Source organism: Aptenodytes forsteri, unplaced genomic scaffold (assembly GCF_000699145.1).
Source record: "Aptenodytes forsteri isolate BGI_AS27 unplaced genomic scaffold, ASM69914v1 Scaffold46, whole genome shotgun sequence".
In the NCBI taxonomy this organism is placed as follows: domain Eukaryota; kingdom Metazoa; phylum Chordata; class Aves; order Sphenisciformes; family Spheniscidae; genus Aptenodytes; species Aptenodytes forsteri.
In genome coordinates, this window is record NW_008794774.1 from 5,702,951 (window position 1) to 5,730,203 (window position 27,253).

The 27,253-nt window shown below is 38.4% G+C and overlaps 1 protein-coding gene across 1 annotated transcript in view; it reads left to right on the forward strand.

Annotated features, from left to right (window-relative positions):
* Window positions 1-5,752: 5,752 nt before the first annotated feature.
* The window catches only part of CNTLN (centlein), a 217,583-nt gene continuing 196,082 nt past the window's right edge, over window positions 5,753-27,253 (forward strand). Inside the window, exons 1-2 of the mRNA XM_019470756.1 lie at window positions 5,753-5,845; window positions 25,287-25,375. Of these exons, the coding sequence (XP_019326301.1) occupies window positions 5,753-5,845; window positions 25,287-25,375 (182 nt within the window). The remainder of the gene's footprint in view (window positions 5,846-25,286; window positions 25,376-27,253) is intronic.

Below are 27,253 nucleotides of genomic sequence, written 5' to 3' on the forward strand. Positions count from 1 at the left end.
TTCTTGAAAAGCTAGTGCCTGTAAAACAATATGTAACAGTAATATAAGTAGATGGAGAAAACTAGAGAAAGTGTTTTAATTGCTGCAAATGTTTTTGACTAAACTACCAGTGCTTATATTTTGTTTCAATTTGTTTGTTTTCCTAAGGTCTTTTTTTTTTTTAAAAGACAGTATGAATTGTTAAACAAAGAGCTGAAAATCATATGCCTTGGCTCTGTTCTGAGCAAAAACATTGCTGGGTTCTGACTTATGCCCTATTTAATAAATGTAGCTTTATCAAGGCTACTGCTGTGCACTCTGCTGTGACTTAACCTGACTACACCTTAACCTCTCCACCATGTAAAAGGAGGTAAACTGTACTTGAATGAATTTTGCAGCTTGCCTGAGATATTCACATTAAAACTTCTGTTCAAAATTCTTTTATTATTTCTGAATGATAGAAGCTTAAAGTGTAGCAATTTATTTTTTTAAATTAAAGCTGAAATTCTTATTTAATTAATTCCAGTACTTATTCTTTTAATCTGTCCACAGTCAGAAAACCAGTATGTTCCAGTGCATTGCTCATGAGTGTGCAATACTAAAACAGACAAACTGCTGCAAAACTGATTTCTAATATTCACTTGTATATGTTTGTGGCTCTCATGTTGTATGCATGTGCATGAATGCAATGGGCTGGTAAGAGTGTGTAGGTGTATGTTCTCAGCTGCCATCCCTAGGGTGAGGGAGAGTCTCATCTGTGTCCTCTGCATACCCTACAAAGTTTGGGTGGTCATGGACTGTGTTGCCCCTTCTAGCAACCACTCCTTGGGTTAAGAAGGGTATCGTGTCTTATTCGTTGAGCCTGGGTGGCCACGTACTCTTCACGCCCTCTTTCAGGCTGATGGAACTCAGCTCTTCATTTTCCATGCAACCCTTCCATAACCAGGTGACTCTCCCTGTTAGTCTATGACAGAGGCTACACACCACATGCAAGGTCAAAGCTCAGCCGCTTCCTGGGGTTCAATTTCACTAAGAAACAAATTAACAATGAAACAATCAACTCCCAAGACTCAGCTAAACCCATCTCCTCATCTTACTGCAACAGAAACCCAATCTCCCTCTGCCAGGGCAGCCAAACTCTGAACTTTGCTTCCTCCTCTTAATTACCTCCAGCTGTTGGTCCCTCCCTCTAGGCCTCATGTTGCTGGCAGGTGCTATGGGGTGTGGCAAACTTCATCCCCACATCCAGGACACTGTTAACTACCGCCTTCCTCAGTGCTTTGTTCTACTGACATGCCCTAATTTATATTAGTGGTTTGTGTTTTTCATTGCCTTGAAGGGTGCAGTGCCATGGTCTGTGACCTTATTTAAAAGACAATGAAAAACCGCAGCCTTCCTGGTTGCAAAGGTAAGTGGAAGAGTGACTGCCAAGGCAATGCTTGAGAGTCCTTGGGCAATATGATGTGGCAACTCTGGGGGATGTAACCTGTTTATCTCATTGATGTTTATATACCCAGCCTACACACATGGCATAGTGTGTAGTAGAGAAGTATGCAGTAAACCAAAGCAAACTTCCCCAAGAAGCCGTATCTTAGTCATTTTGATAAATTGTAGGAGGCTGTTTGGTTCTAGCTCTTGTCTTTCCAGTGGCAGATCAGACCTCTGCTACCTTCTTCTCTGCTCATGAGATGAAAATGACATTTTCTTCTCATTGAGTGAAAAGTGAATCACGCTAGCAGTGGAACTCCAGGTCCCTGTGTCAGTGAATCTAGGCTCCCATGCTGACCTTTTCCAGCTCTGATTTTTTAACTGTGCAAATTCAATTGAACACATCATAGTGGTAGGAATGAGGTCCGAAGTAGTATCTTTTATGAGATGCAGTTGGAAAAAGTGGGTAGTTTCGGTCAATTACTTTTTTCACCAATTTGTTCCACCTAAATGGTTTGCCTGTTCTCTTGGTTATGACAGGTGGTCTAATACCAGACATTACTTCTCCCTACAGGCCTTGCCACTTTTATATCCCAAAACTATTCTTGCTACAACTATAATCATGTTATTATTCACAGCTGTCACAAAAGTGAAAAGAAAGTCCCCTGCAGCCCTGAATGCATAGATAAGCTGGCTTATAGCTAGTCAGTTAAAAAAAAAAACAACCTGAAACCACACCCACATCACAAAACCACCAGAAACCTTGACTGGAAGCAAGTATGTTTTGAATTCATTGTCGAAACAAGATCTAACATATTTCTAGGCTTATAATATGTTCCTGAGAAACATATAAATTACTAAAATACTGAGGACATTGCCAAAAACTGCTAGAAATATTTTCAGCAATTTTGGCTTCTTTTGCTCACTGTAGCTGAAAAGCATCTTCCAGAAAGCACCTGTTTGATGATGCTGTTTCCTACCAAACTACTGGTGATGAACGAGAACTGTCAACATAAAAATCCTAGGAGATATGCAAATTCATGAGAGAAAAATGTTAACACTTCTAATTAAAACCAGAATAGTAATGACATCTTTCGTTTAAAAGAAAATGAGCACGGACTATTATGTTTCTTGACTTCCAATAATGCAGTATTGGGGGTTGCCACAATGGATGGAATAATGTTTTATTTCACATTTAGATAAGGAGAGGAAATCGACAAACAGAAAAAAGAAATGATGTGATCAGGAGTAACTGCAATATATTTGTGATATGGACCTGTTTCAAAGAAAGATGTGGAATTTCCCAACTGCAAAAAAACCCAAACAAAAACCATTTATGCTTCCTGCCACCAAGGCAACTTAGGGAGCACTTTTATTTGTGTAACTTTCACAGATACTATACGTAACAAAGCCACAGCAACTAGATTTCAGTTGTGTAATATATTTCTAATAGACCTCTTACAAGTGGAAAAGCCACAGAAAATTGCATGCTTACTCAATAGCTGTGTATTAGGAAAATTTCTTGTGTTGACCCAATTCGAATTGAATGTGGTTTCATTTGAAAAAAGTGAAATCCAAAGGGAAATATTTAGGCTTGGAAGAATTCTGCCTAACAGTCTCATACATTTGATAGCTGTAAATACAGGTGTTCCAAAATACAAAGATTTGGGAGAAAGATGATATACAAAATTCTCCAAGACAAGGCAAGGTCTCCCAGTTCATCAAAACTTGCCAACTGCACATTCTATGTTTTCTAAAATATTCTAAGAATTATCATGAATGCTGTTTGGATTAATAACTAGAAACTTTATATAATAGAGAGCCAACTTATGAGCTGGCAGGAAAACAAATGTGAAGATAATGATTAAGCTGTATACAAAAAATAGTACATCCATAAAATAAGTATCTGGCTACGGGAAAGTGTTGCTTGTGTGCTTGCTGTGGTAACATGTTGTGTCTACACTAATAGCAAATGCACAAATTTCTCTTTTAAGTTGTAAAGTTATAGGGATTGTGGCTTTTTGTTTTGTGTTGTGTCAAGCTGTGAACCTAGACCCTGTAATGCTTGAATCTTTTCAGCTAAACTTTGAATGACCTTGTACTTGGAAAATGTTTTTAAATCCCATTTAGTCATTATAGTTGTTTAGCAGTTAATCCAAGTATATTGTTTTTTAAGTAAGGTTAGCTTCTTGTTGCCCACGTGTAATAGGGAACAAACGGTCAAGGGGACAATGATAAAAATATTAGGAAACAGATGAAAAGTAAAAAAGATGGTTATTAAAAGGTGGGGATGTGGAAAAAGTGAAGGCTACATACTACATAATGACTAGATAATTTAAGGGAAAAAAGAATTAAAAAAACCTCAAAACAAAGAAAAAGGTAAAAATGTAAACATTTTAGAATTATGACAGGATGGTCATTATGATTAAATGTACATATAATAACACACAAAGATAAATAATTGAAAGTGTAAGATCATGAATATGAGATGATACAATATACAAGGAGCAATGAACAACAATCAAAATTATAAAGGATGCTCTAAGGAGAGGCATAGTATTGATCAGGTAATGGTTGAATCTCCTTAAATCTCCACATAACTGGACAGAGAATACTCAGATGTGGTCTCTTACCTCTAAATTTACATTCGTAACTGCGCAGATAATAATTGCAGTCATAATAAAAATATTTTTATGTAAAATTATATAAAAACTTATTTTGGCCTTGAGTAGCGTAGTCACTTTCTTCTTCTGAGAAGGGACTCTAGAGCTCCACATGCTGCAAAAACAACTTTCATAGGCAAAGCCATCACCAAGGATGCTGGAATCTTTTTGTCAGGGCCACAGGTGGAAGGATTAGACATTTTAATATATGTTATAATTCACATGGTATGTAAACCTCCTTTGCTTCTCTGCATGCACACACAGTAAGAATTTTATTTCTTGTCATATTGGTACATTCAGGGCAACTTTTCCAAAATCTGTGCAAAAGTGACAACGGAGGGGAAAAGAAAACATGCTTCTGTGTAAAAACATGTATGATATTCCTATAGCAAGATACTGACATTGGTGAAACGCAATTCAGTTGGTGCTTATTTCCAGGCTAAAAAAAAATATCCTGACCTCACATTTCAACTTCTTTCTTCGTGTGTTTGGGAACAATTCTAGTCTTTTTATGAGTATTTTTCTTCCCATGTAGGCTACAGGAAACATGCAAAGATTTGCTTTGGCAACACCGTTAAACCTTTTCTTTCAAAACCAAGTACTCTGTGTATCCTGATCTTAAATCCAGTACATTTATGTAGCAGCACCAGCTCAAATATTTCATGCACTGTAACAGTTAGATCTTCCACACCTTTCTTAGCTTTCAGTTGTAGGCTCTCAAATCCAACTCTGGAAATAATAAATCTGAATAATCTTCCTGTGTGAGAGACAGTTTGGCTGCTTGTGCTTCCTAAAGCACTATGAAGACCTACTCTAAAACCAGGTTTCTGATTCTTGTCCAGCAAATGTTAGTACCTAATTCAGAGAAAAGAAAAGAAAAAGTCCAAAAAGGCATGCTACATCTTACTAAGCTAGAATATGCCGGAGCCTCAGTACCCCACAGCAGAACACCCATAGATATTTGAACAGTTCATATGCAAATCTGTAGTATCACAACAGAGATGTGAGACAACCCTAGGTGTTCCGACGGCTCAAGAAGGGCAGAAATCTGCTGGATTCCGAGGATTTGCAAAATCCTGCGCTCAGCACCTTGGCTAGGCAGTAGCTGTTCCTATATCGTGAGGAAAAAATAAGGCTGAAATACCACCCTCGGCAGGTGCTCACACAGCTTGCCCTTCCAAGGTGCCAGCCCCTGCCAGTGAAGAGCATACTGCTTTTATATCCCCTACACCGAGATCGAGCACCCAGTCGTCCCTGCGTGCGGCACTCAGGGACACAAGGACGGCCGTTAAAACCAACGGCTCCCCGCGCTGCCGCAGCGGCCGCGGCTCGCGCGGGAAGCAGGCGGCGCCTCAGGCACGGCGCACGCGCGGCCCTGCCGCTCGGGCGGGCAAATTCAAACCTGCCTCTCGCCCCTTCTCTTTGTCGGGGTAGCAGTTGCGCTGACGTCATTGCACCGCGTCCTCCTTCCCTGCGGTTTCCGGCGCTCGCCCGCGCGGTAAGTGCAGCTGAGAGGGGGAAAGTTTTCGTTTGTGTGGTTCACAGCACCGTTTCTCTCCCCTTTCCCTCAGGAGCGGGCGGGCGAGCGAGGGCTTTCCGCACCCCCTCCGCCAGGCACGGACCCTCTTCTCTCCTCGCCGCCCCTGCGTAGGGGGCGAGAGGCTTCCACCACGACGCCGGCGATGGCTTCGGGGCGCGCGGAGGCGGCGGCACCGCGGGTGGCAGAGCTGGAGGAAGAGCTGCGGAGTCTGGCGGAGGAGCTGGGCCGCTGCCAGGTACCTGAGAGCGGGGCCGTCCCCTCCGGGCGCGGCGGGGGGGGGGGGCCCCCCGGGGCGGGGGGGGGGGGGGCGCTCCTTTCGTGTGGCAGCAGTCGCTGGACGTTCGCCGTGGGGGCCGGGCGCGGAGGGGCACCCCGGAGCGGCGCGGCGGGCGGGCACGTCCCGCCCTCCGCCCTCGGCCCGTGGGGGCGCGGCGGTGAGGGGCACCCCGGAGCGGCGCGGCTGGGATCGGGCGGGCACGTCCCGCCCTCCGGGAGGCCTCTCCTGCCCACAGCTCGGAAGCGCTCCGTCCCTCATGGGGACACGCGTTCGCGTCCCGGTTCCGTCGGACCCGGAGGGCAAGGGGGGGAGTAGGGCCCCGGGCGCCCGGCCGTGTGGGGTAGGAGAGCCGGGTGGCCGCCGCGGCGGGGGCCCCGGGGGGAAGCAAGCACCTGGCCTGAAAGCTTTTTTTTTTTTCCTTCCCCTCCACAGGAAGCCACCGTTTATTTGCTTGATGTGTAATGGCAAGGGTACTGACGTGCTGCCTTATGCAACTCCTGGAAAAATGAACAAATGAAGGGGTTTTATAGAAATGTAGGTCTTGAAGGAACCTTTAGGGGTCATTTAATCTCTCCCCCTACCTTGCAGCGGGATTAGGTATATCCAAGCTGCTCCTGAGAGGGAGGGCTTTATGAATAATTACAGTTGTACTTTTAAAAGTTCCCCCAGGCTATCTCCCTGTGACCTCCTTCACAGGTACACTTCCCTCATTTTTTCTAATTAGTCTTTCATCACTTATGTTTGGGTATGTTTCATGAAAATAACAAAATGTTGGTAATATGAGGTCTTGTCATAGAAATCTGCGCTAATTCTCTGCCAAACAAGTGGTTTACACCTGAAGGATATGGCAGAGAGGAAGGTGACATCCAGTGCTCTGGTTGCTTTCTCACTTGCTTCCTGATAGCCAAAACAGTATTTTCTTGTGGGACACGGTCTGGTTAAATCCACAAAGGCCTGGGCTGACGTAGGCATAGCTGTGAACAGAAAATAGCATCTGCATTAGAGGTAGCGGTTTGTTGCTTCAAGCAGCTTTCGTACATCTGGTAATTGGCATTGGATTTCTGCTGTGGGTAGAATCCAGACTTCTTGCAAAAACTTGTTGCATAGGAGAACTACGGGGAGACGGAACTGTCAATAAAAATCCTGTTTAGAAATACTGAACAATGAATGGTTTGGGGATATGTTAAATGTCTTGTGGGAGAAGTTTAGAAAACTCTTTATAATGATAATTTGGTTAGTTTTCTCTTCTCGGTATGCAGATCTGCAGTATCAGACAAAATTTGGTGGAGGCAGGAGGAAGGCCCTGTGCTCTGCTCATTTGCTAGTTGAACATAAATTATATATTACTAAAACCTAGTAGCATGAAATATTTTTGAAGAGCATTATAAATAATAGAAACTTTGAAGTAAACAGTACAAATTTGAATTTCTAATCACTTTGATAATGTAACTTGATGTACACAAATTGTAGTTAAGTATCTGATTTTCCCTTTAGATTCATGCAATTACATGTGCATTTCTCCTTGTTCCTTGATGAACCCATTCCAATCATTTTGAAGTCAGCGACCAGAAAATACTTTTAAATGTATTTCTTTTAAGTGTCATGCATATTATCCTGCCATTCTTGTATCTTCATCTTGTATCGGATCAGATAGTTTTCTGGGAGGGAAGCAAGCGAAAAAGAACATGATAGTTCCTATATTTGAAAACGGAACCCAGTCAGTGTTCTGCTGTAATCTCTCCAGCTCTAGGTAGAATCCAATACATACCATCCTTCTAACAACAGGGGATGCATGTATTCAGGACTTATTTCAGGTTATTAATAAAATAAAAAGAAAAGTGAAGCAGTAATCTATAAGCAGAGATTCTTCTCTGAAAGCACTGAGTAGAGACATCTACATGCTTTACCATTTTACTAATCCATCAGTAAATGTACAGAGACATGTTTAGGCATGCGTATGTTATGTAAAGAAAGGGGAAAACAGATTTTAATAAGTAAAAGGCGTGATAACCTAGTCAATTATGCAGCTTTTCCAAAGTAGGATTTATCTAAAATAATTAACCTTTTCTGAAGTTTTGTGAAGTTACTCTGAGTTTGTATGGGAACTAAAATAGGCTTCACTAAAATTCTTCAGCTGGTTTAAAAGTCAACTGTTAAAATTATTCAGGGGTGGTTAATCCATTTTAAGTTCATACTTCATATGAAAACTTTGTGCAAAGACAAGCAGTGTGAAAGCATAAGTATATATGGGCAATGTTAATGTGCTTTTCTAATTTCTTCACAGTTGAAATACAAAGTTTCTACTGACCAACTAATTCCTTTAGTTGAATTATATTTCATCTGCTGGGATTTCCTTAATTTCATTTGGATGTAAGATCTTCTTTCGTTCTTGTCTTACGTTGTCACCTAACGTTTTTGGGTCTCAGAATTGTGAAACTTCCCCTATTGGAAGGGACCTCTTAAGAGCATCTATTCCACCCCACCCTAGAGCAGGTTGCCCAGGACAGTGTCCCGTCAGGTTTTGAGTATTTCCATGGCAGGACACTCTGCAGCCCCGCAGGGTAACCTGTGCCAGTGTGTAAAGACCCTCACGGTAAAAGTGTTTCAGCTTCTATTAAGATTTTCCTTGTCTTACGTTTTATGCTGTTGGGTAGGGTTATATCTTTTGAAGACTACCTTAGCAGGCATTTGGATAGAAATGTTATGTAAATGTCTTTAAAAAAGACACTAGTGAGAGGGTGTTAGCTTTTAATCCAGCAACTGGACAAAATTGCCTACTTTTTTTTTCCTTCTGAGAATGTGTCTGTGAATGTAATAAACTGCATTTCCAAAACAGACTTCCCAACTGAAATCTAGTTTAATAGTTTAACAGTGTACCAGAACTAAAGATAAGCCTTGAGTATTTGTTTAGGTATTAGCCTTTTGGGTATTTTTTTTCCAAAGAAAAAAACCAACCCATTTATCAAATGAATTAGGCTGAAAGTTTTAATTGGTTCTAGGGAACACTAAACAGGGTTATAGAAATAGAGATGTATATAGCCAACAGTTATCTAGCACCTGAATAAAATATGCCAAGTTTCTTTTCTACTTCTCCACACCTCCTTGGACTGTTATATTCGCTGTCATATAAACTGCACTTCTGAAACAAAGTCTCTTTGCTGGGAACTGGAGTCCGTTGATGATACAGAGTCCATTGGCTAAATATATGGAAGCCACCTCTGGCTAATGAAGCTCCTGAGTCTTAGTGGAAGTGTTGTGCATGCTAGCTTTGCTCTAACCACAGGTGTTCCAGGCATCTACTTTTGGCTGTTGTCTCTTTTCTGCTACAGGATCCTGGAGTAGCTGACCCTTTTTTCTTATCTGGGATGGTGGCATTTATGTTCAAACCTAGGTTCTTTTTCTTCTTCATGTTTCTTCTGTCTTTTAAGGTAACACTTCCCACCAAGTAAAGGTGCCGACAGAGCCAAATATGGTATTTTGATGTTTCCTTTTTTTTTTTCTCCATTCTTTTCTAAAGCTAAGATTCTGCTGGTAAGTCTTGATCTCGGCAGCTGATATTTGCAGTATTTGGTATTTTCTTTAATACTCCTAAAAACATTGTGGGAGCTTGAATCATAATCGAGATCTTGGAGGCAGGCCTGTTAGAAGCGCAACAATTTTGTTGCAGTCACTCTGCAAAAACTGATGTTGTCTTGTAATTCTGTGATGGAATTCACAAAAATGAGAAAGCCAAATTAAGAAAATAGTCCAAAGCTCCCAAAGTCTATTAAGGAGACTTGTATAAAGCTGAGAAAGTAAAAAATAAATCTAAAGCATGTTTGCCTCTGTATTATACTGTTTTGGGAAAGTTATTGTTGTGTCTGCAGTAGAGCATTGTATAATTATTTTGATAATCACTTAATAAATGACTTTTAATTTCAGTGCTCCCCTTCTTCTAATTTTACTTGAGAATTACTTGAGTAATTGAGTAATTTTCCCGGAAACAACTGCAAGGGAAACATGGATTATTGTTTCTTATTTTTTGTTTCCTTTGGGACCTTGTTGTTCCATTTCTGTGACTGGCTCAACATTGTTGGGGAGCAGTGGAAAGGCAAAGGTCCAACAGTAAGTTATGACACATCTCGTCTCTGTTACTTTCTTTAACTGCTGCATTCTATTTTAGGGTTTTATGCTGCTGCCTACCACCTAAATATCTCAAGACCCTTGCATGGAAAATCTTCAACACCTATGTTCTTATTACTCCTGGAGTTTTTGGCTCTGCTTGGTGTTTAAAAGATCTGGTGTCTGTTTTACCCCCGTCTCATTTTCTCCTGTGATTCTGTATTTTTTGGGGGCAGATGGAGGTGCTGTTTTTGCAAGCATAGTTGCTCCTGGTAAAGGAAATCAGGGTGGTTTGTTGCTATTTTTTTCTGAGGGGAATGATTTGCTGTATCTCTGGAAGCTCATTCTGTGAGTGGAGTTTCTGGGCCAAGAGTATTTTTCTTCAGCTTTCATGTGCCTTCTCTTTAACCTTGTGTATTTCTTTAAACCACCTGGTGACTCTATATTTTAAGAATTGATTTATAGCATATTTTGTGGTTGGTTTCTTGCAGTCCTTTTTTTTTTTTTTTTTTTGTAAAAGATATTTCATTTGGTGCAAAATAATGCACATTCCTAAAACAGAAGGTATGTGGTGTCCTAGCTCTCAGTCTCTTAACTGCTGAACTACAGACATTTTCATGCTCCCTATTCTATAACTAAAAAGGCAGGAAAAGTTTTTTAAAGTATCCTGTGGTGGGAAACTTCATCAAATCCTCGCTTTGAACAAGACACTGTGATTTGAGACTGCATTTTCCACATCCAGTTGAGTGTCTTATGTTGCTGGGAATGGGGAGAGTTGGAAGAAGCAAGCACATGTACTCTGTTTTTACTTATGCTGTTGGTGATATTCACAAAAGGACTTTTGTTTGATTAGCTTCATTTCATATTTTCCAGCCTAGGCTCTCTTTCTTTATTTGCTGAAAGTGCTGTTTTGGGTTCAAGCAAGTGTCTTAACAATTTACCCATTATTAGTTTAAAAACCCAACGGTCTTCATTTTACTCATTGCAGCTTTGATTTCATAGGTAACATGGCATCTTTCATTGCTAAAATAAGGTGGTATTTTCCTAATTGAGGACTTCCGTTCTAACTTTGTGGTTCTGCAAAAACTGAATACCCTGTCTTTTTTCTGCAGTTCTATATACTGTTTTTAGGGAGCTCTTGTTAGTGTTATCTTCTCTAGCCCATGTGCTTTTCCAGTCAATGATGGTTATAATGCTTATTGCTTTGCTATGTTAGGAATTTATAGGTGTATCTAGCTGTGACTAGGTAACAGGTATCTCCAGAGTACACCGTTGTGTGGTACTCTGCACAGTTTATACCCCTGACTCAGAAGGTACAGTCTGTCAGCCACCAGCGGTCTGCAGACCATAATGTTTAGTAAAAGAAACCATACTGCTGTTTATGGTTTTCAGTTTACAAATGCACTTTATAGATTAAAACCAGAAATTCTCCATTAGTCAAAAAGTTACGAACTGATCAGTAATCTGTATATAAGTGTTCTGCTGCAGCAAATTTGCCAATAGAATTTCCACAGTTCCCGTCAAAAGGTGATAAATACAAATGGGGAAGAAAGAGATCTTCCTGTAGTTGCCGTTACTGTTGCTTTTCTTCATTGTCGGGGATTGGAGGGAAGTCTGTAAGAGTGGACTATGTGTATCCATAAGCATTTTTGGGTAGAAGAGGAACAAGGAAGGTGGGCTGTTATTTTGTGGAAAGTGGAGTGACAGGGGCTTCAGCTGCTGCTGGCTTTGTTTCATGTTTTATGTTTCCTGCTTACTGTGAAAAGCTGTGCATAGACCTGTTCTGGTCTTCATGTCTTACTTCATACTGTGTTTGCAGAAAAAGAACAGTACTTTGTGGACAGCTGGACTGTCTTGTTTTGATCACTTTGTGGGTCAGGGAAGGATGTAAAATATTCTATTTAGTATCACTAGCATTAATAACAGATAGGATTGCTATAACAAACTCTTCTCATGAAAAATATTTCATTGCCTGGAAAAACAGATACATTCTTTCATTCTGGACCAATTTAATATCCAGGACACAGTCGTGAAAGAGTAGAATGTACCTCACTCAAAAGAGAGAAGCAGCAATATGTTTTATTGAGGTAGAATAATAATTTGACAGGGTTCAATAAATTTGGTGGAATTTAACAAAGTTTAACGGTGGTTTACCAAGGTTCAATAAGTTTGATGGCAAGGCTCACTTTATTAATCACTTCATGGAAGAAGCATACAAAGGAAAATTGAGTGAGAATCGAGTTAGAATGATTCACACAGAGACTGGAGATGAGTAAGAAAGACACTCCTGTTGAGTCACAAGGTTCAGAGTGCACCCCCCTGCCTTCTAAACTCCTGATGGAGCTTAGGTGTGGCTAGGTCCAATCTTAGTCTCAGACTTGGACAACGGTTTATGTCTAACGGAATTATCTATAAAGTTTATAGTAATTAATATTTAATAGCTACATGGTTTAGTGATGTTTCATTAGTATTAATTCAGCATGCTGCCAGTCACTTACCAAAGATCTGCTGTTGGTAAAAGGTCCCTCTGCCTCGAGGGCAACCTTGAGAGGCGTCCCATCTCAAGGGGAGATCACTGCCATGCAGCCTCGCTGCCTAGCAGGGAGGGCTCAAAGAAGGCTCACTTAGGCTGTCATATTTATGGAATAATGTGGTTGGCTTGTAGTCAAATTTCCATGCGATGGAAAAGGTATGCATGGGACTCCTCGTATCCACAACTTTCTTTGTTCTGTGGTAAATGAGTCTTGGTAAAGCCACCCCGCTATTCATGTGTTAATTGCATGATTGGTGTTCCAAGCTCATATGCATCGATGATCACTGTGTCACTCTGCTCCTTCTTGGGCTTTTAAAGAACAGATTGAAACTAGAGTTCTTGGCCCAGCTACGGCTCAGGTCTTTACCTCCTTTGGAGCCTGTACCAAACTACTGTTAGTTTGGTTAAAGGGTCGCGTGCATCTGTCACACTCCACCCCATGACTACATTAATCTGCTTGATCAACTCATAGAGTGGTAGTACGGTTACCTCTTGCCTCTATGTCATAAATATGCGGCATATTGCAGATCAGTGGTAAGAGTCCAATTATTTGATAAGCTGTTTAGTTTGAGTGCCACAATTAATGCTAGTTATATACCATTTCTCATACAGAATCAGTTGATTGTATATGTTTTACATGTTGGATTGATGTAATTTGTTTCATCTTTTGCCAAACTTTGATATACAGAATTATTATAAGCAATAAACATAATAAGGTCAAAACTAAAAAAACTACAACTGGATGCAGCATCGAATTCAAAATTCCAGTTGCTGTTGGTGACCATCCAAAAAGAGTTTCCCACCAGTGATGTTCTCCATCTTTCTTCAGTCTTTCTAGGACATGGTGTATCTTCTCTGCATCATAATGGACGGTAATCAGGGTTCTTCGTCCGTTGTTCCGAATTTGTTTTAGCAATTGTCTTGGGTCATCATGTTGCAACAGTTCTCTTACCAATGTGAGCTTTATTCCAATGGGGGTAGGAGATAAATCTTGATACAATGTATAGTTAGATTGTAGAAATTGGTGGGCTGAGACAGGAGCTGAATAGTTAGTCGCGTCTGTCGCAGACACCCACTGAAAATCTACTGTAGCCATCATAACATTGATTTATAAGTAGTTTTAACACTCCCCCCCCTTTATTTACAAGTAAATATGAAAAATATATTAACAAAACAAAACATTGCATTCTTTCATGATACATGAATACCTATTTGAGATGCATGTTGCTTGTACATATTAGAAATGTTTTTAAATCAATAGCTGAGAATTGAAACCAATATTAAATTAAAAAAGCCATAGTTCTTCCTTAGCGATGTGTTTTTATATCAACTTGGTTCTTATTCTTCTGACTTTGTGACCAAAATTTAAATGGTTGTGAACTACCAGTATGAGAATTTGAGTGCGTTAGTATTTCTTCTGGATGAATTTTGATATCCATAGTGTTCTTTTGAAATGGGGCAAAGTGTTTAATGCTCCCATTCATTAAATACTAATTTCTTTTATTAGTGGTTAAGCCAAGACCACATATTTATTGGTGCCAAGGGATGCCAGCTGTTTAGTGCTTTGGGTGGTTTTTTTTGTTACTTTATACTCTTATATTTTGCCATAAGGAGTCTAAATCACATGAGTCTGATTAGTACAGGTGTTGTTAATAAAGGCCTTACTCTTTATGTATTATAGACAGAAGTAGCATTGTTGAATAGCTAAGTTTGTTTATTTTCTTTTGCTTTTTTTACTTTTGACCAATTTTAGCTAACTAGAATGAATTTTTGCATACCTGTTCATTCTTTCTGACAAATACTTGTTTGGAATATTTGAGTAAAACTGAAGATGAACTGAGAGTGAGATTTAAATTAAAAAAATGTATTTTTGCACTTACTAAAGTAGTTACCTATTCACAGTATGTCTGTGTGCGAATATTTCAAATTGCCCCCAGCATGTGAGTGGGAATCTAAAATTTGGTATAGAGAGGATAGAGTCATAGAATTGTTGGATTGGAAGGGACCTTTAAAGATCATCCAGTCCAACCTCCCTGCCACGTGCAGGGATGTCTTTCAGTAGATCATGTTGCTCAAAGCCCTGTCCAACCTGACTTTGAATACTTCCAATGGTGGGGCATCCACAAACCTGTTCCAGTGCCCCACCACCCTCATCATAAAAAATGTCCTACTTATGTCCAATCTAAATCTACCCTCTTTCAGTTTAAAACTGTTGCCCCTTCTCCTGTCACTACAGGCCTTCGTAGAAAGTCTCTCTGTCTTTGTTTATACCCCTTTAGGTCAATACCTGCAATAAGATCTCTGTGGAGCCTTCTCTTCTTGAGGTTGAACAGCCTCAACTCTCACAACTTTTCTTCACAGGAGAGGTGTTCTAGCCCTCTGATCATTTTCGTGGCCCTGCTATGGACCTGTGCTAACAGGGCCATGTCTTTCTGGTGCTGAGGTCCCCAGAGCTGGGTGCAGTACTCCAGGTAGGGTCTCACCAGAGCAGAGTAGAGAGGGAGAATCATCTCCCTTGACCTGCTGGCCATGTTTCTTTTTATGCAGCCCAGGATACAATTGGCTTTCTGGGCTGCAAGTGCACGTTGCTGGCTCATATCCAGTTTTTCATCCACCAACATACCCAAGTCCTCCTCCACAGGGGTCCTCTCGATCAATTCATCCCACAGTCTATATTGATATTGGGGATTGCCCTGATGCAGTTGCAGGACTTTGCACTTGGCCTTGTTTGCATGGACCCACTCCTCAAGCCTGTCAACGTCCCTCTGGATGGCATCCTTTCCCACTGGTGTAGAAACTGCACCACTCAGCTTAGTGTCACCTGCAGACTTGCTGAGGGTGCATTCACTCAATCCCACTGTCTATGTCATTTATGAAGGTATCAAATAGTATTGGTCCCAGTATGGACCCTGGAGGGACACCACTTGTTACTGGTTTCCATTTGGACATTGAGCCGTTAACTGTAACTCTCTGGACAGGGCCATCCAGCCAATTCCTTATCCATCTAGCAGTCCATCCATCAAACCCATATCTCTCCAATGAAGTAGCAAGAATGTTGTGGGGCACTGTGTCAAAGGCTTTACAGAAGTCTAGGTAGATGACATCTGTAGCTCTTCACTTGTCCACTGATGCAATCACTCCATTGTATAAGGCCATTAGATTAGTCAGGCATGATTTGCCCTTGGTGAAGCCCCATTGTCTGTCTCTGATGACCTCCTTGTCATCCATATGCCTTGACGTAGCTTCCAGGAGGATCTATTCCATGATTTTACTGGGTACTGTGGTGACGCTGACTGCTTGGTAGTTCCCAGGGTCCTCCTTTTTACCCTTTTTAAAAAAGGGTGCAATATTCCCTTTCCTCCAGTCACAAGGGACTTCACCTGACTGCTGTGGGATAGGCATGAGTGAAAAGGTGCCTTTTATGGGAACAACAAAACATTGCTGTTTCTCAATAAAGGAAATTGCATTTTACGTGCAGAGAAGTAGGCTCTTGCTTGTAATTTTTCCAGCTGCACTGAGGATGCCTCTAGAACATGCTGAGATGTCTACGTTTACCACGTAGTTACAGATTCAGCCCGGAGGAGAATGGCTGTAGCAGGTCTGGTTTTCCTGTCAAACTGTATTTTGGTTCAGGAGGAGGTATGCTGTTCTTACGAGAATGACTTCAGATAATCTTGTTCTTTGTTGTTACTAAGTGTTCACTGTTTCAACTATTTCAGGTACTGTTTAGCTCATGACTTAGGAGAATATTTGCATATCTTCTATTTGTCTGCAATTTCACAGGATTTGAAAAGTACTAAGTCATTTCAGGCAGAGTTGACACGAAGGACCCAAATTCTACTTGATTAGTCATGGTAATTCAGAGTGAATATACCCAGATGTGTGCATATGGTTATATTGTCTATAAAATAAAACTACTTGTGCATTCCTGTATTCTCGAATGCATTGAAAATCACAAACGCATTATGATTGTATTAATCCAGAGCATTATATTTAAACAAAGATTGAGGCCTATGCTGAAACTTTTAGATTATCCTGTGCTCTCAAATAAGTGATTGGAGTCTTAAAATAACTCTCAGAATTGTAGCACTTCCAGAAAGCAGTTATGTGACTTGCACAGAATGGAACAGGACATGAATTTTCATCTTCCATCCAAATTACTTCAATGACTATGGTTAGTTTTAATTGAAGTAGTTTAGATACTTACAGCTTGAAACGAAAACTCACAGATGAGTTATCCTATCCTTGATCTGTAAAGGGATTAAAGCAAACCCTTACCTCTGGATCTGAACCCTTCGCTTTCTCCTATCCTCTCCTCTTCAAAAACAGTTCTTACATCAACCAAATGTTGAGTTTTCAACATTGAGCACTCGGAAAGAAGCAATTGTTGGTGTAATGTCTGTACCAGTGAATGAAGGCATGCAGAGCATCCTAACTGTGCTTCACCAAAGAGCAAAGGAAGTAATTTACTTTTAGCTATTCAGTGAGGGTGGCATTGTGTGTTGTAGGTCCATGTCTATCTGATAACTTTTCTCTACCATTTAATGCATGTTTATTTCTGTCCTGTCCTCCTGTGATGGTACTGATCTAACTTTTGTGGTGTTAATTCACTGACTATGTCATGAAGGCCAAGAAATATCTTGTATTTCTTGTCCATCGATGCCATAATGAGTCAGTTATTTATGTCAAATAAAAATGTGTAATAAAATTATTCAGTTAAGTGCATTGCTGTCTTTGTCACACTGATGGACTAATCTGAGAGTCCGTTTATGAAATCGTGTGTAATGACAGCATCTTTTAGTATGTCGTGTAGTATTTTTGCTTAGACCACTATTACTGTATCAACATTGTAACATGATAACATTATTTTTATGGTGCCTGTTTGCTTTCAACAGAGTTCTGAGTAAGGATGCAATCTCTTGAGGGAGAGGGTATGTGTATATTTATCTATACACAATTTTTTATATTCTACATATATGTGTAAGTAAAGCAGTATACTATCTTTTCCCATTTTTGATTCAAAGGTATCTTTGTTGCCAAAACTACCAACAGAGGCAAGGTAACAGGAAATTCTTTAAAAAGAAAATTATGGCTGGAAGATATGTTGAACTACTTTTCAGGTATCATAAAATTACATGTTGGTTGCATACCCCTTATACTGCAGCATTAAGGAGCTGGGGAAGATACACTTGCTTGCTGATGGCATCTATTTTGAAGCTATCAATCTAGTTGGGTCACATACAGCCTTCTTACAATCTCTGCCTGGCAATTAGACGTAACAGTGCATACTGTGAGTGACTTCTGAACTTGAAAATAATCTAATATTATCTTTAGAGCCTGGTGCATATAAGGCACTAAGTTTTCTTGTGAGGTACTGATCAGTCTTATCTTCTAGGGACTTTTTAGGTTGTTGAAAAGCGTAGCATCTCAAAGATAGGTTCTGTAAAGTGTAGGAGTACTCTGTACTGTGACCATTCAGCAGGACTGGGTGGGTTGTAGAGAGAATACCTCTTATTTAGGAGTATAATACGTGACTGGAAATCACAAAGAAACACTGGCACAGCAGGATCAAGAGAGTCTGCACTGGCAGCATACAACAGTGTAAGTTTAAAAGTCTTGTGAGACATCAAGAAGCAACTCTGTCACTTGCATGTAAAGTGTATACGTCAGCTTGATTAAAGGCTTGAGCTCTTTAGTCAGAAGTATACTAGATGTTAGGGGTGTCTAAAAGAATCCATATTAACAGTTTTCTTGCACATGTTTCAATGCTTATACCAGCCATGTTATTTCATGGTTTTGTTTTTTTTTTCTCAATTCTGTATAGTGTTTTGCATTTCCATACGAATTCTTCCAGCCTGACAGTCATGTGTATTTCACTTTGTATTGAAATATTCACTTCATAATACAGAAAGTTATCAGTATCTGACTATTATAGAGTTCTTACTAAAAATTAACTGTAAACCAATAGCTCCCTCTGTCCTCACAACTGTTCCATTTTCCCTTTTGGGGGTATCTACGGATTAAAAAACTAAAATGAGAATTTGTGTCCTGTGCTTTTCTAGTAATTATTGGGTGTGGGGGGTGGGAAGCGTGGTTTTTTGTTTGTTTGTTTGTTTTGGTTTTTTTTCTGTTCTGGGGGTGTTCTCTCCCAGATTTCAGAAGATGGTATCTACCTAATTAGTAAATAATAATTTGTAATGCTATAAAAATTTAATGTATGATAGAAACACTACTAATAGTTAACATGCTTTGAAATGAATACATGCTTTGAATGAAACAGCAAAGAGTTACTGATTTCAAACTGTAGGTAACTGAGACGCTTGATACATGAATTTACACTAAAGGAGGAGGCTTTTCAGTTTATCCTTGTTCTCAACACAGTGCATGATAGGCACGTAAACAAAAATTAAACCTACCTGTAAATTTAATACCCAAACTCATGAATGAATAGTTCCTGTGAGCAAAAAAAAGAGAGATACTGCTTATGTTTTTGGTACTCCTCTCACTGCTAATTTAAAAGCTTTTCCTATAACAATTCAGTATCATTACTTTAAAAGAATGCCAGCTAATTCTCTGCTGATAAAGCAGTGTAAAAATACTCAAAACTTTCTATGTTTAGGTCACTTTTAAGTTTCCATTAGACAAATAACTGCAATATTGATACAGTTTTACATACTTCTGATATCAAATATCCAGAGCAGTATTTATGCTTGGATTTGTCTTACAAAAGGAAAGTAAATTGTTTTAATTTAAATAAGAATATTTGTCTTTCCCTGCTTATAAGCCAGAGGGATTCTGTGTTTTGTGACTTACACTAAGGTATAATAAATTCATGACTTCACTTGCAAGCAAGTACTTTTGCTGTAGCTAGTCATGCTATATAACCTTTGTCAGTGGCTCATCTTATGTTTGTCCCTGTTTCTGAGCTTGCCGCTGTTAAAAAATCAGTAAGAAAAATCCAGTTTGCTTTGCAAAAACATGTTCAAGGCCTAAGGTACTCTTCATTTCTGTACGTCTTTGTTTAATGATGAACTACAATTACTTTCACTGTAGGCTGGGGGAAAATCCCACCTTTCAGGGGATACACAGTGCGCTCTGTTTTTTTCTTGCATAATTCTTTAGTTCTGGAGAGCAAACCTGATCGCAGGATGAGCATCTATCTGACATTAGATGTGTTGTGAATAATCTTCATTTTAATGAGTAATTTTTCACTAACTTTCAAATGACATCTGTATGCTGCCTTGTGTATGTAAGTTCTCAGCTGTTCAAGGTACACTCTTGCTAACCTCTTGAGCTCTTAACATACACTTGAGTAGGCTGAATGTTCCTTGGGTACGCTGAAGATTGATACATCCCAGGCCTTGACAGCTGTAGTGTTTTTCTGTGCCAACTTCAGACAGTCTAAGCAGGGCTTTTTTGGAAGAAATTGTTTGGCTCCCAAAACCATTCAGGGAACAGCCTTACCAAGTCCATTAATTGTGCCAAGAGCTTAAAAAGGCTGTTTAAACTTCTTCTCATCTTAAAACTGTAATAATTTCTGGCTAATACTCATTCTGTTGCACAAAATGCTTAATTACTTATAGATTCAAATGAAACAGTTTTAGCTATTAAAATGTTTGGTATGTTAAAGAGAAGTAAGTCACATTTTATGGTAACTTACCATTCATTGACTAATGTTTTATTAATGTTTTATTGTCATAATGAGAAATTTTGTACATTTCTGTGTAAACTTTCTTTTTATGTAATAAAGTTCACAGAATTTTAATTGCAGGTGATGTTTTATTCTTTTGCTGGTAACATGTATTTGAAGATGCTGTTAAATAATTTGTGTCCTTATTCTTTTGGCAGAAAGGCCACTTAGGCAGGATGCTGCTTTGTTTTGTGTGCATTTACAGGAATACAAATATGCAGTGAAAGGCATTTGTTGATTTAGAGTATGTGGTGATAAAATTGCTGCATAGCTGTATAGTTCTGTGGGTGCTCATTCATAGGTTCCAGTAGTAACTTTAAATACCCGCACCTGCCATCATAAAAAATACACAGCATTTATTGAAATGACATTGTTTTGCAGTTCTGGAAGTTCCAGTGATTTTTTTTTCACCGATTTCCAGACAAGTTGGGAAGGTTTTTGTTTGTGGTTTGTTTTTTTTTTTCCTTTTAAAATGGACACTACTTAGCCTGTTCTGTTTAGCTGTTTCTTTGAAATTTATTTAGTGCACACTGTTCACATTCAATATTCCTTACTGCAAGCTTTTTTCTTTTTAAGTTAGGATGGCTTTTTCATTCCTACTTCCGCTACCATTCTTTCATTACAGACAGAAATGTTGCAGAACTTAGTTATGTAAGGAGTGGCAATTTCACTGACATGAGTACATTTGGAGTTGATTTTACTTTTCCTTGGACAGCTTTGAAAGTAATCTGTTTGTGAAATAGTTAGAGGTGCTTTAAGGTTAATCTGAACTGCTTTTTCAATTAAAAGACCATTTGTACCTGAGTACCTGTGTTCTCATTAGGAAGACAACATTCATTGAAACTTCATATTTTATATAGTATCAAAAGGTCAATTTCTGGGAAGCTTGGCAAAGTTTAGGTAGAAACTAGGTTGCCAGAGACTCAATACCTGCTGGATACTCAGCAAAAATCAAGGGAGGGATGTGAACATTTCCCTCTTGTTGCATTGTACATATGTATATCTTGTACATATTTGTTCATTAGGAACAATTCAGTATATGCTATTGTAGTTTTCCCTTTTTGTCATTTTTTGTAATGGAAGAATGCTGTGCTTAGAAGTATGTGTCTGAAAGTTGTGCATTGTTCTGTCTTCTTGCGATGCCTTGTGCTGTTCCCCAGCTGGGACCTGGAGTGTGTAGGAACCTGCAGGGTAGGACAACAGGCAGCTGCTACTGCTTGTAGTGAGTCTCACGATATTTGATAGTGCTTCTTGGAGTCATGCAGAAGCCCAAGTGTCTCAGCTCTTCTAATAAATAAATAAATAAGCAGAAAACCCAACAGCTACTTCTGTGGTTTTGTATACAGGACAGTAAAGGCAAAAAGCGAAGGAAGCCTGATGGTAAGCAAATCCAAGTCTTTAAACAGGCAAACAAAACTGAACTGAAGCTCGTGAGCTCATAAATCAGCATCAGAAACTTTGATTGTTTGTTTGACTCAAGATTTTTGGGTGTTTGCAGGTGGAATACTGTTGGCACTTTGTTATATTTGGACTTCTTTGTGCTGTAATGACTTCATGGCCCTTAGACTAATTTGTTAGTGATTTTAAGTAGTTTCGTGTGAATATACACAGTGAATTGTGTATTAAAGATATTAAAAATATTCAAGCACTATTATCACTTCAGTTCTGTTCTCCACGTTGCTGATTAAGTGAGAGATTGGAATTAAAATTATTTTAAAATTAGAGTTAGACATAGTTTATTAGATATAGTGGTTTATTTCCTCCATTATGGTTCAAAGATTTCCTTATACTCAAAGTGCTGTCATTTACAGTGTAAGAACTGCTGAGTTATTGTCCTTCTAAATGATTGAAAAGAAATCACATTTCCATTGCTGTTATTTAGTGAGTTTTTGTTTGGCTTTGTGTTTTTTCTTTGCTGGGCTCCGAAAATAAATACCAGACACTTTTAGATGTTAAAAATACTCAGAATCCATGTTCTATGTAGATCCTAATGCTTTTTGGAAGCCTGCAGTTCTTCTGAATCTGAAAAGCATTTTTATTTTTCATTCTGTTTCTGCCTGAGAAGGAGCTGTAGTTACGACTTTTCAGGTGGCATGGTAAGGCATTTTCAGGACATGGTGGCTTTTTTGAGGACACATGAAAAAAGTGCACACTTTATAGCCTTTCAGACTAGATATGTAGAAATCCGGGATAATAAGTGGCATAAGGTGGTAGCACACAATGAGAGGTTGTACTTTTTTTTTTAAAGAGGTGGATAGCCTTCTTTTTGGCCTGAACTGAGTAACCTAATTAATATGATGCTTACTGTTTGTCTTTTAACTTAATTCCTAGCTGAAAGTGAACTTATTTTTAGCACTTCTACTGAATAAAGACCAGGATACTGATGTGAAGTCCTTTGAGTTCTTATTTATATGATGTATGGCTTAGTTTTGGTGTTATCTTTCTTCAAAAAGTGAATGTGGTCACACACCATAGTGCATCATAATCCAGTTAGTTACTCTGCTTGCACGCAGCAGGGCCGCTTTTGGTTTTGAAAGGAGTCCTTACACTGCTAGCCCAATTCAGTCAGAGAAAGATGATGTTCCTTTCAAGGGTTTTTAAAGAACAGTTTGTGCCCCATTTCTTTCTGCACGAAGTTTTTTGTTAATTGCTTGGTTTTGTTTGGAAATACCAGAAATGAAGTCTCCCTGTCAACACTTTTAAAAGTTGCGTACATCCTACAAAGGCAGTTAGATGAAAATTCTCTGGTTTTATGAAAGACAAACTCTGCTGTAGTCCAGTTTGTATAAGCTGCTAATAGTCTTGAATTATAAGATCTTTGTGGCCAGAGGCTTTGTTTTATTTACTTTCTAATACAATCAGAAAGCTAGTCAGATTTGTTAGTGGCGTGCATTCTTACAGTATGTGGGTGAATTTTCCTGGGTTTACAGCAATACCTTGATAAGGCATCGAATCTCCATAAAGTTTTCTTCGTTGCTTGATTGAAGAACTTAATGGTATTTAAAGATTTAAGTAAATGAAATAATTAGATAATAAATTAGATAAATAGAAATGACAGTAGTTAAGAGAAGAAGATATTTTTTAAACCAGCAATCATAAAACCCCCCTCACTTCTCAGTTGCTCAGCATTGTTCTTATGTTTTCTCATAAATTCATCATTGCTTCACTTCTCTATGCAATTTTAAAATTCAAAATATGTGCATTTCTAAATTTGAAGGAAAGACATCAGAACTTTAAAAAAAAATCTTTGAGGCTTTCTTCATAGATCATGGAGAAAATAGGTACAACCATCTCTCCTGTTTCTTCTATAATCTAATAATTGTTAAAGTTTGTTAAATACATAATTCAGTGTATTTGGTTGTTACAGTATTAATTTTGATAAAATAATTTAGACTCAGTACACTGATAAATCCTGATAAAAGTCTGCTAGCTTTAGAGAGATCTTTTGATTTCATATTGAAGATAGTTGTTGTCTTGTTCTGAAGAAAGAGAAACATTAGGATGGAGTGATTGTCATGCGCTGGAACTGATACTGCTCGTAAAGCTCAAGCCTGCTTCCTAGAAGGCAAAACTGATTTGGAGCAAATGAAAAGAAAAGATAGTAAAAATCGAAAAAGCAATTTCTACTCCTGAGATTTACTCTAATCATACAGTATGTGGTCTTTATTGGCTCTTGTGAGGCCTCTCAAACTTGTAGTTCTGTTGAGCTGTTTTGTGTCTTAGATGACAATCGCTTTTAGCTGTTTCAAGTCATGGGTGCACAGTATTGTGACCAAAGGTGCAATCTGTTCTTAATCATAAAAAATGAGGAATCGGGGAAAGAAGAAATTAAGTGGGAAAGCTACAAAGAAACCAAACAGTGGAGGTGAAGGTAGGGACTCAGGTCTTCTGTTTTATTTGATAATCAGGATTAAGAAAGAGTTGTGCAGCGATGAGAGTGTTGTTTGTTTAGCCGATTTTAGCAAGGTTCTGATTAACTAATGATACCTGCGATATCTTAGTAGATAGTTAGGTTCCAGAAGCTTGGGAGAAGAAGGAAGCAGGGAAATGGATAGCTGTAATAGTGTTGGTTTTCCTTTTAGGTCATGTATTGTCCTCATGCAAGTTCTATTTCTCTTTAACATTCAAAAACTAGTAAAAGGTAGACTAAGCTGCACACCTGTGACTTTTAGCTGTTGAATAGACCTAGCTGCCAATATGATGTTTATGGCTTATTAATTTCTAATTTTATATTAGGCTGTTTTTAGCACATTTGGTCTTAGTCGAGTCCATGGTTTATGTACATATGCTTTCTTATTGTTCTCCTTGTTTTCATCTTCATAATTTTTTTTTTAACCCTAACATTTTTATATAATTAACACATGGTTTTAGTTTTTAACATAACTACATCAATATTGGTGCTTCCAGTAATAAAACTGTATTGGAATAAAAATACACCAGTGCAAAATAACAACTTCTGTGTAGTAGAAAATACAAATCTGAAAAAGCTTTTAGTTTAGACTAAACTAGTTTAGACATCTAGTTTTCACAAACTTTCTTCAGTGTGTTTTTAAAGAACAGTGTTTTCTTGCTCTCACTTGAGAATTTTTTCAGAAGCTTTTGTATAATGTAGGTTAGCTGAGCGTATGTTGGAAGACTGATTTACTGTCTATGTTGAAATAAAATCTAAGAGCTGCATATGGTAAAATGTAATGTTGAAGCATGTATTCCAGGCTTAATGTTTATTAATAGAAATTGTGTCCTGCTGGTAGAAGTACCAGTAATTGATATAGCAAAAGGCAGCCTTGTTTGAATAACGTAGATTTCTGCTGCCTTATGTCACGTTGCATGCTCTTTTATTGTTGATTGTAGGTCTTTGTCTTCCTTCAAAATTCTGTATGGTTAAAGATTTGTTTATTCAAGAGAACTGTTTGCTGTGGGTTTTTTATTCACTGGACAGTGAGTAACTTATAGGCAATTCTCACTAAAACAGGTTTTTTTGTAATTGTCTTTTGAATATGTGCAGTATAACTTTTTCGTCTATAAAAGGCATAGCATACATTTAATATATTTGTCTTTTTTTCCCTGTTTCTAAGGCTGATAAAGAATTTGTGTGGTCTCTGTGGAAACGTCTCCAAGTGTCAAGTCCAGATCTTACTGAAGTTGTCAGCTTGGTTGTGGAAAGGTGAGTTTAAAAATTTAACATGATACTAAAAACAAAAACAAAACAAAAAACCCCTGCTGATACCATATTCTTTATCTTTTTAATTGAGAACTATGTAGGATTTAAAAAATGTATTACAAATATGTTAAATTTTGTCAAGAGTATCTGGAATATGTTACAAGTTTCCTTTTTTCGTATAAGTTGAAGTATACCTCAAAATCTGTTTTCACTGAGGTTGCTGTGCTGCAGTTGAATTCAATTTTTAAATTATAAATGTACTGCATATTCTATTTTTCTATTGAAAGAGCAAGAGGAGGTAATAAATAACATTTTCTGGTGTCATAAGTGGTTGGATAACAGTTACATATGTAAATTATGTTTATTTACATTCTTAAAGAAGTGAAAGGCTAAGATACGGTAAGAGAAGCGATGACTATGCAGTTTAATTATTACTCCTCTGAGGATATTAATGATGACGATTTCCTCATCTTAATACTTACATATTATCATCTGATTGCTATAAATGTTAGTTAATCGTCACAGTATGTGATTGTTTGTTTTAGAATGCTAATATTTACAAATTCAGAATTTTTGTAGGCCAAAGATAGGGAGAATGTGAATGAGTTGGTAATGTGGCTGTCAGAATTGAAACACTTGATTCTCTTGCGGTCAAAAGATTTGTCTGTTCTGTCCCTCAGGGTGCCATGAGTTCCCTTTTTTAAAATGAAAAAGTGGACTTTTTAAAAAGAAAAAAATGGATTTTAACTTCTTTAAATGGCTTGCCAGCATTACTTGGGAAGCTTGTCATAGGGCCAGGAGGGGTAGTAGCTCCTTTGGGTTCCCGTTCAGTGCTTTGATCTTGAAAGGCATGTTTTCTTTGTTCACATCTTTCCTTTCTGGACTTCATCAGTAAACGTTCTTCCACTTCTGAAAATATAACATTAAGTTTTTTAGCTGGGAATGTATTCACTATAGTGTTGTCCCATCTTCTGCATTGCATAAAGCAATGAATATTTTGTCCAAAAATATGGTGTGATCATGTAACTAGAGCTAATGAACTAAAGCATTCATATTCAGGGGGAGAAATTAATGGCGTTTTTTAAACAGCCTGTTTTTTAGACAGGCTTAAACCAGATTGTTTTGAGACAGCTGTTACCTGAGGGTGGTCACCAACGATGGTGTCAAATAACTTCTGGCTCTGTACTGGGACACTTACCTGCAGAGAGAAGTAGCTTGGCTGTTAGGACAGTGTACTGCTTTCACATTGCTTGGATGTTTTGATTTCGGAAGTAATTTTAATATATGAGGAAGACTTAGGAACAAATTTACAGCGTCCCTCATTTAGGTTGAAAAGCAGATTCTTACTGACTTGTTTCATGATAAAATTTGGTCATTCTCATGAGGCCAGTGGTGATAGTATCGATCTTCCTTCTTCAAACGTTAAAAAAAAAAAAAAAAGCAAGAACTGCTTAAATTGTATAAATATAGTATTTAATGTATGTAAACATATATTACCTGTATATAAGCAGAAGTACATTGAAAACATTGAAAAATTGTTTTGCCGTAACCACATTTTGTAGATAGCTGAACAGTATGGAAAACTTCAGCTCATTTACATGAAGCTTAATAAGGTAGAAACAGAGATGTTCAGGCTTATATTAACATTTTTGATTCGTGTCGCATATGAAAAATAATCCGGATATTAGGACAAATTGAAGCATAGAGGTGTTAGAAAGCATGCATTTAAACAATGTTGAATACAGTGGATTATTTGGAGTTCTTGAATTGTATACCTGTATAGGATACAATCTGTCTTCCTTGTTTATCCTTAGAATCATAGAATCATAGAATCATTGAGGTTGGAAAAGACCTCTAAGATCATCGAGTCCAACCGTCGAC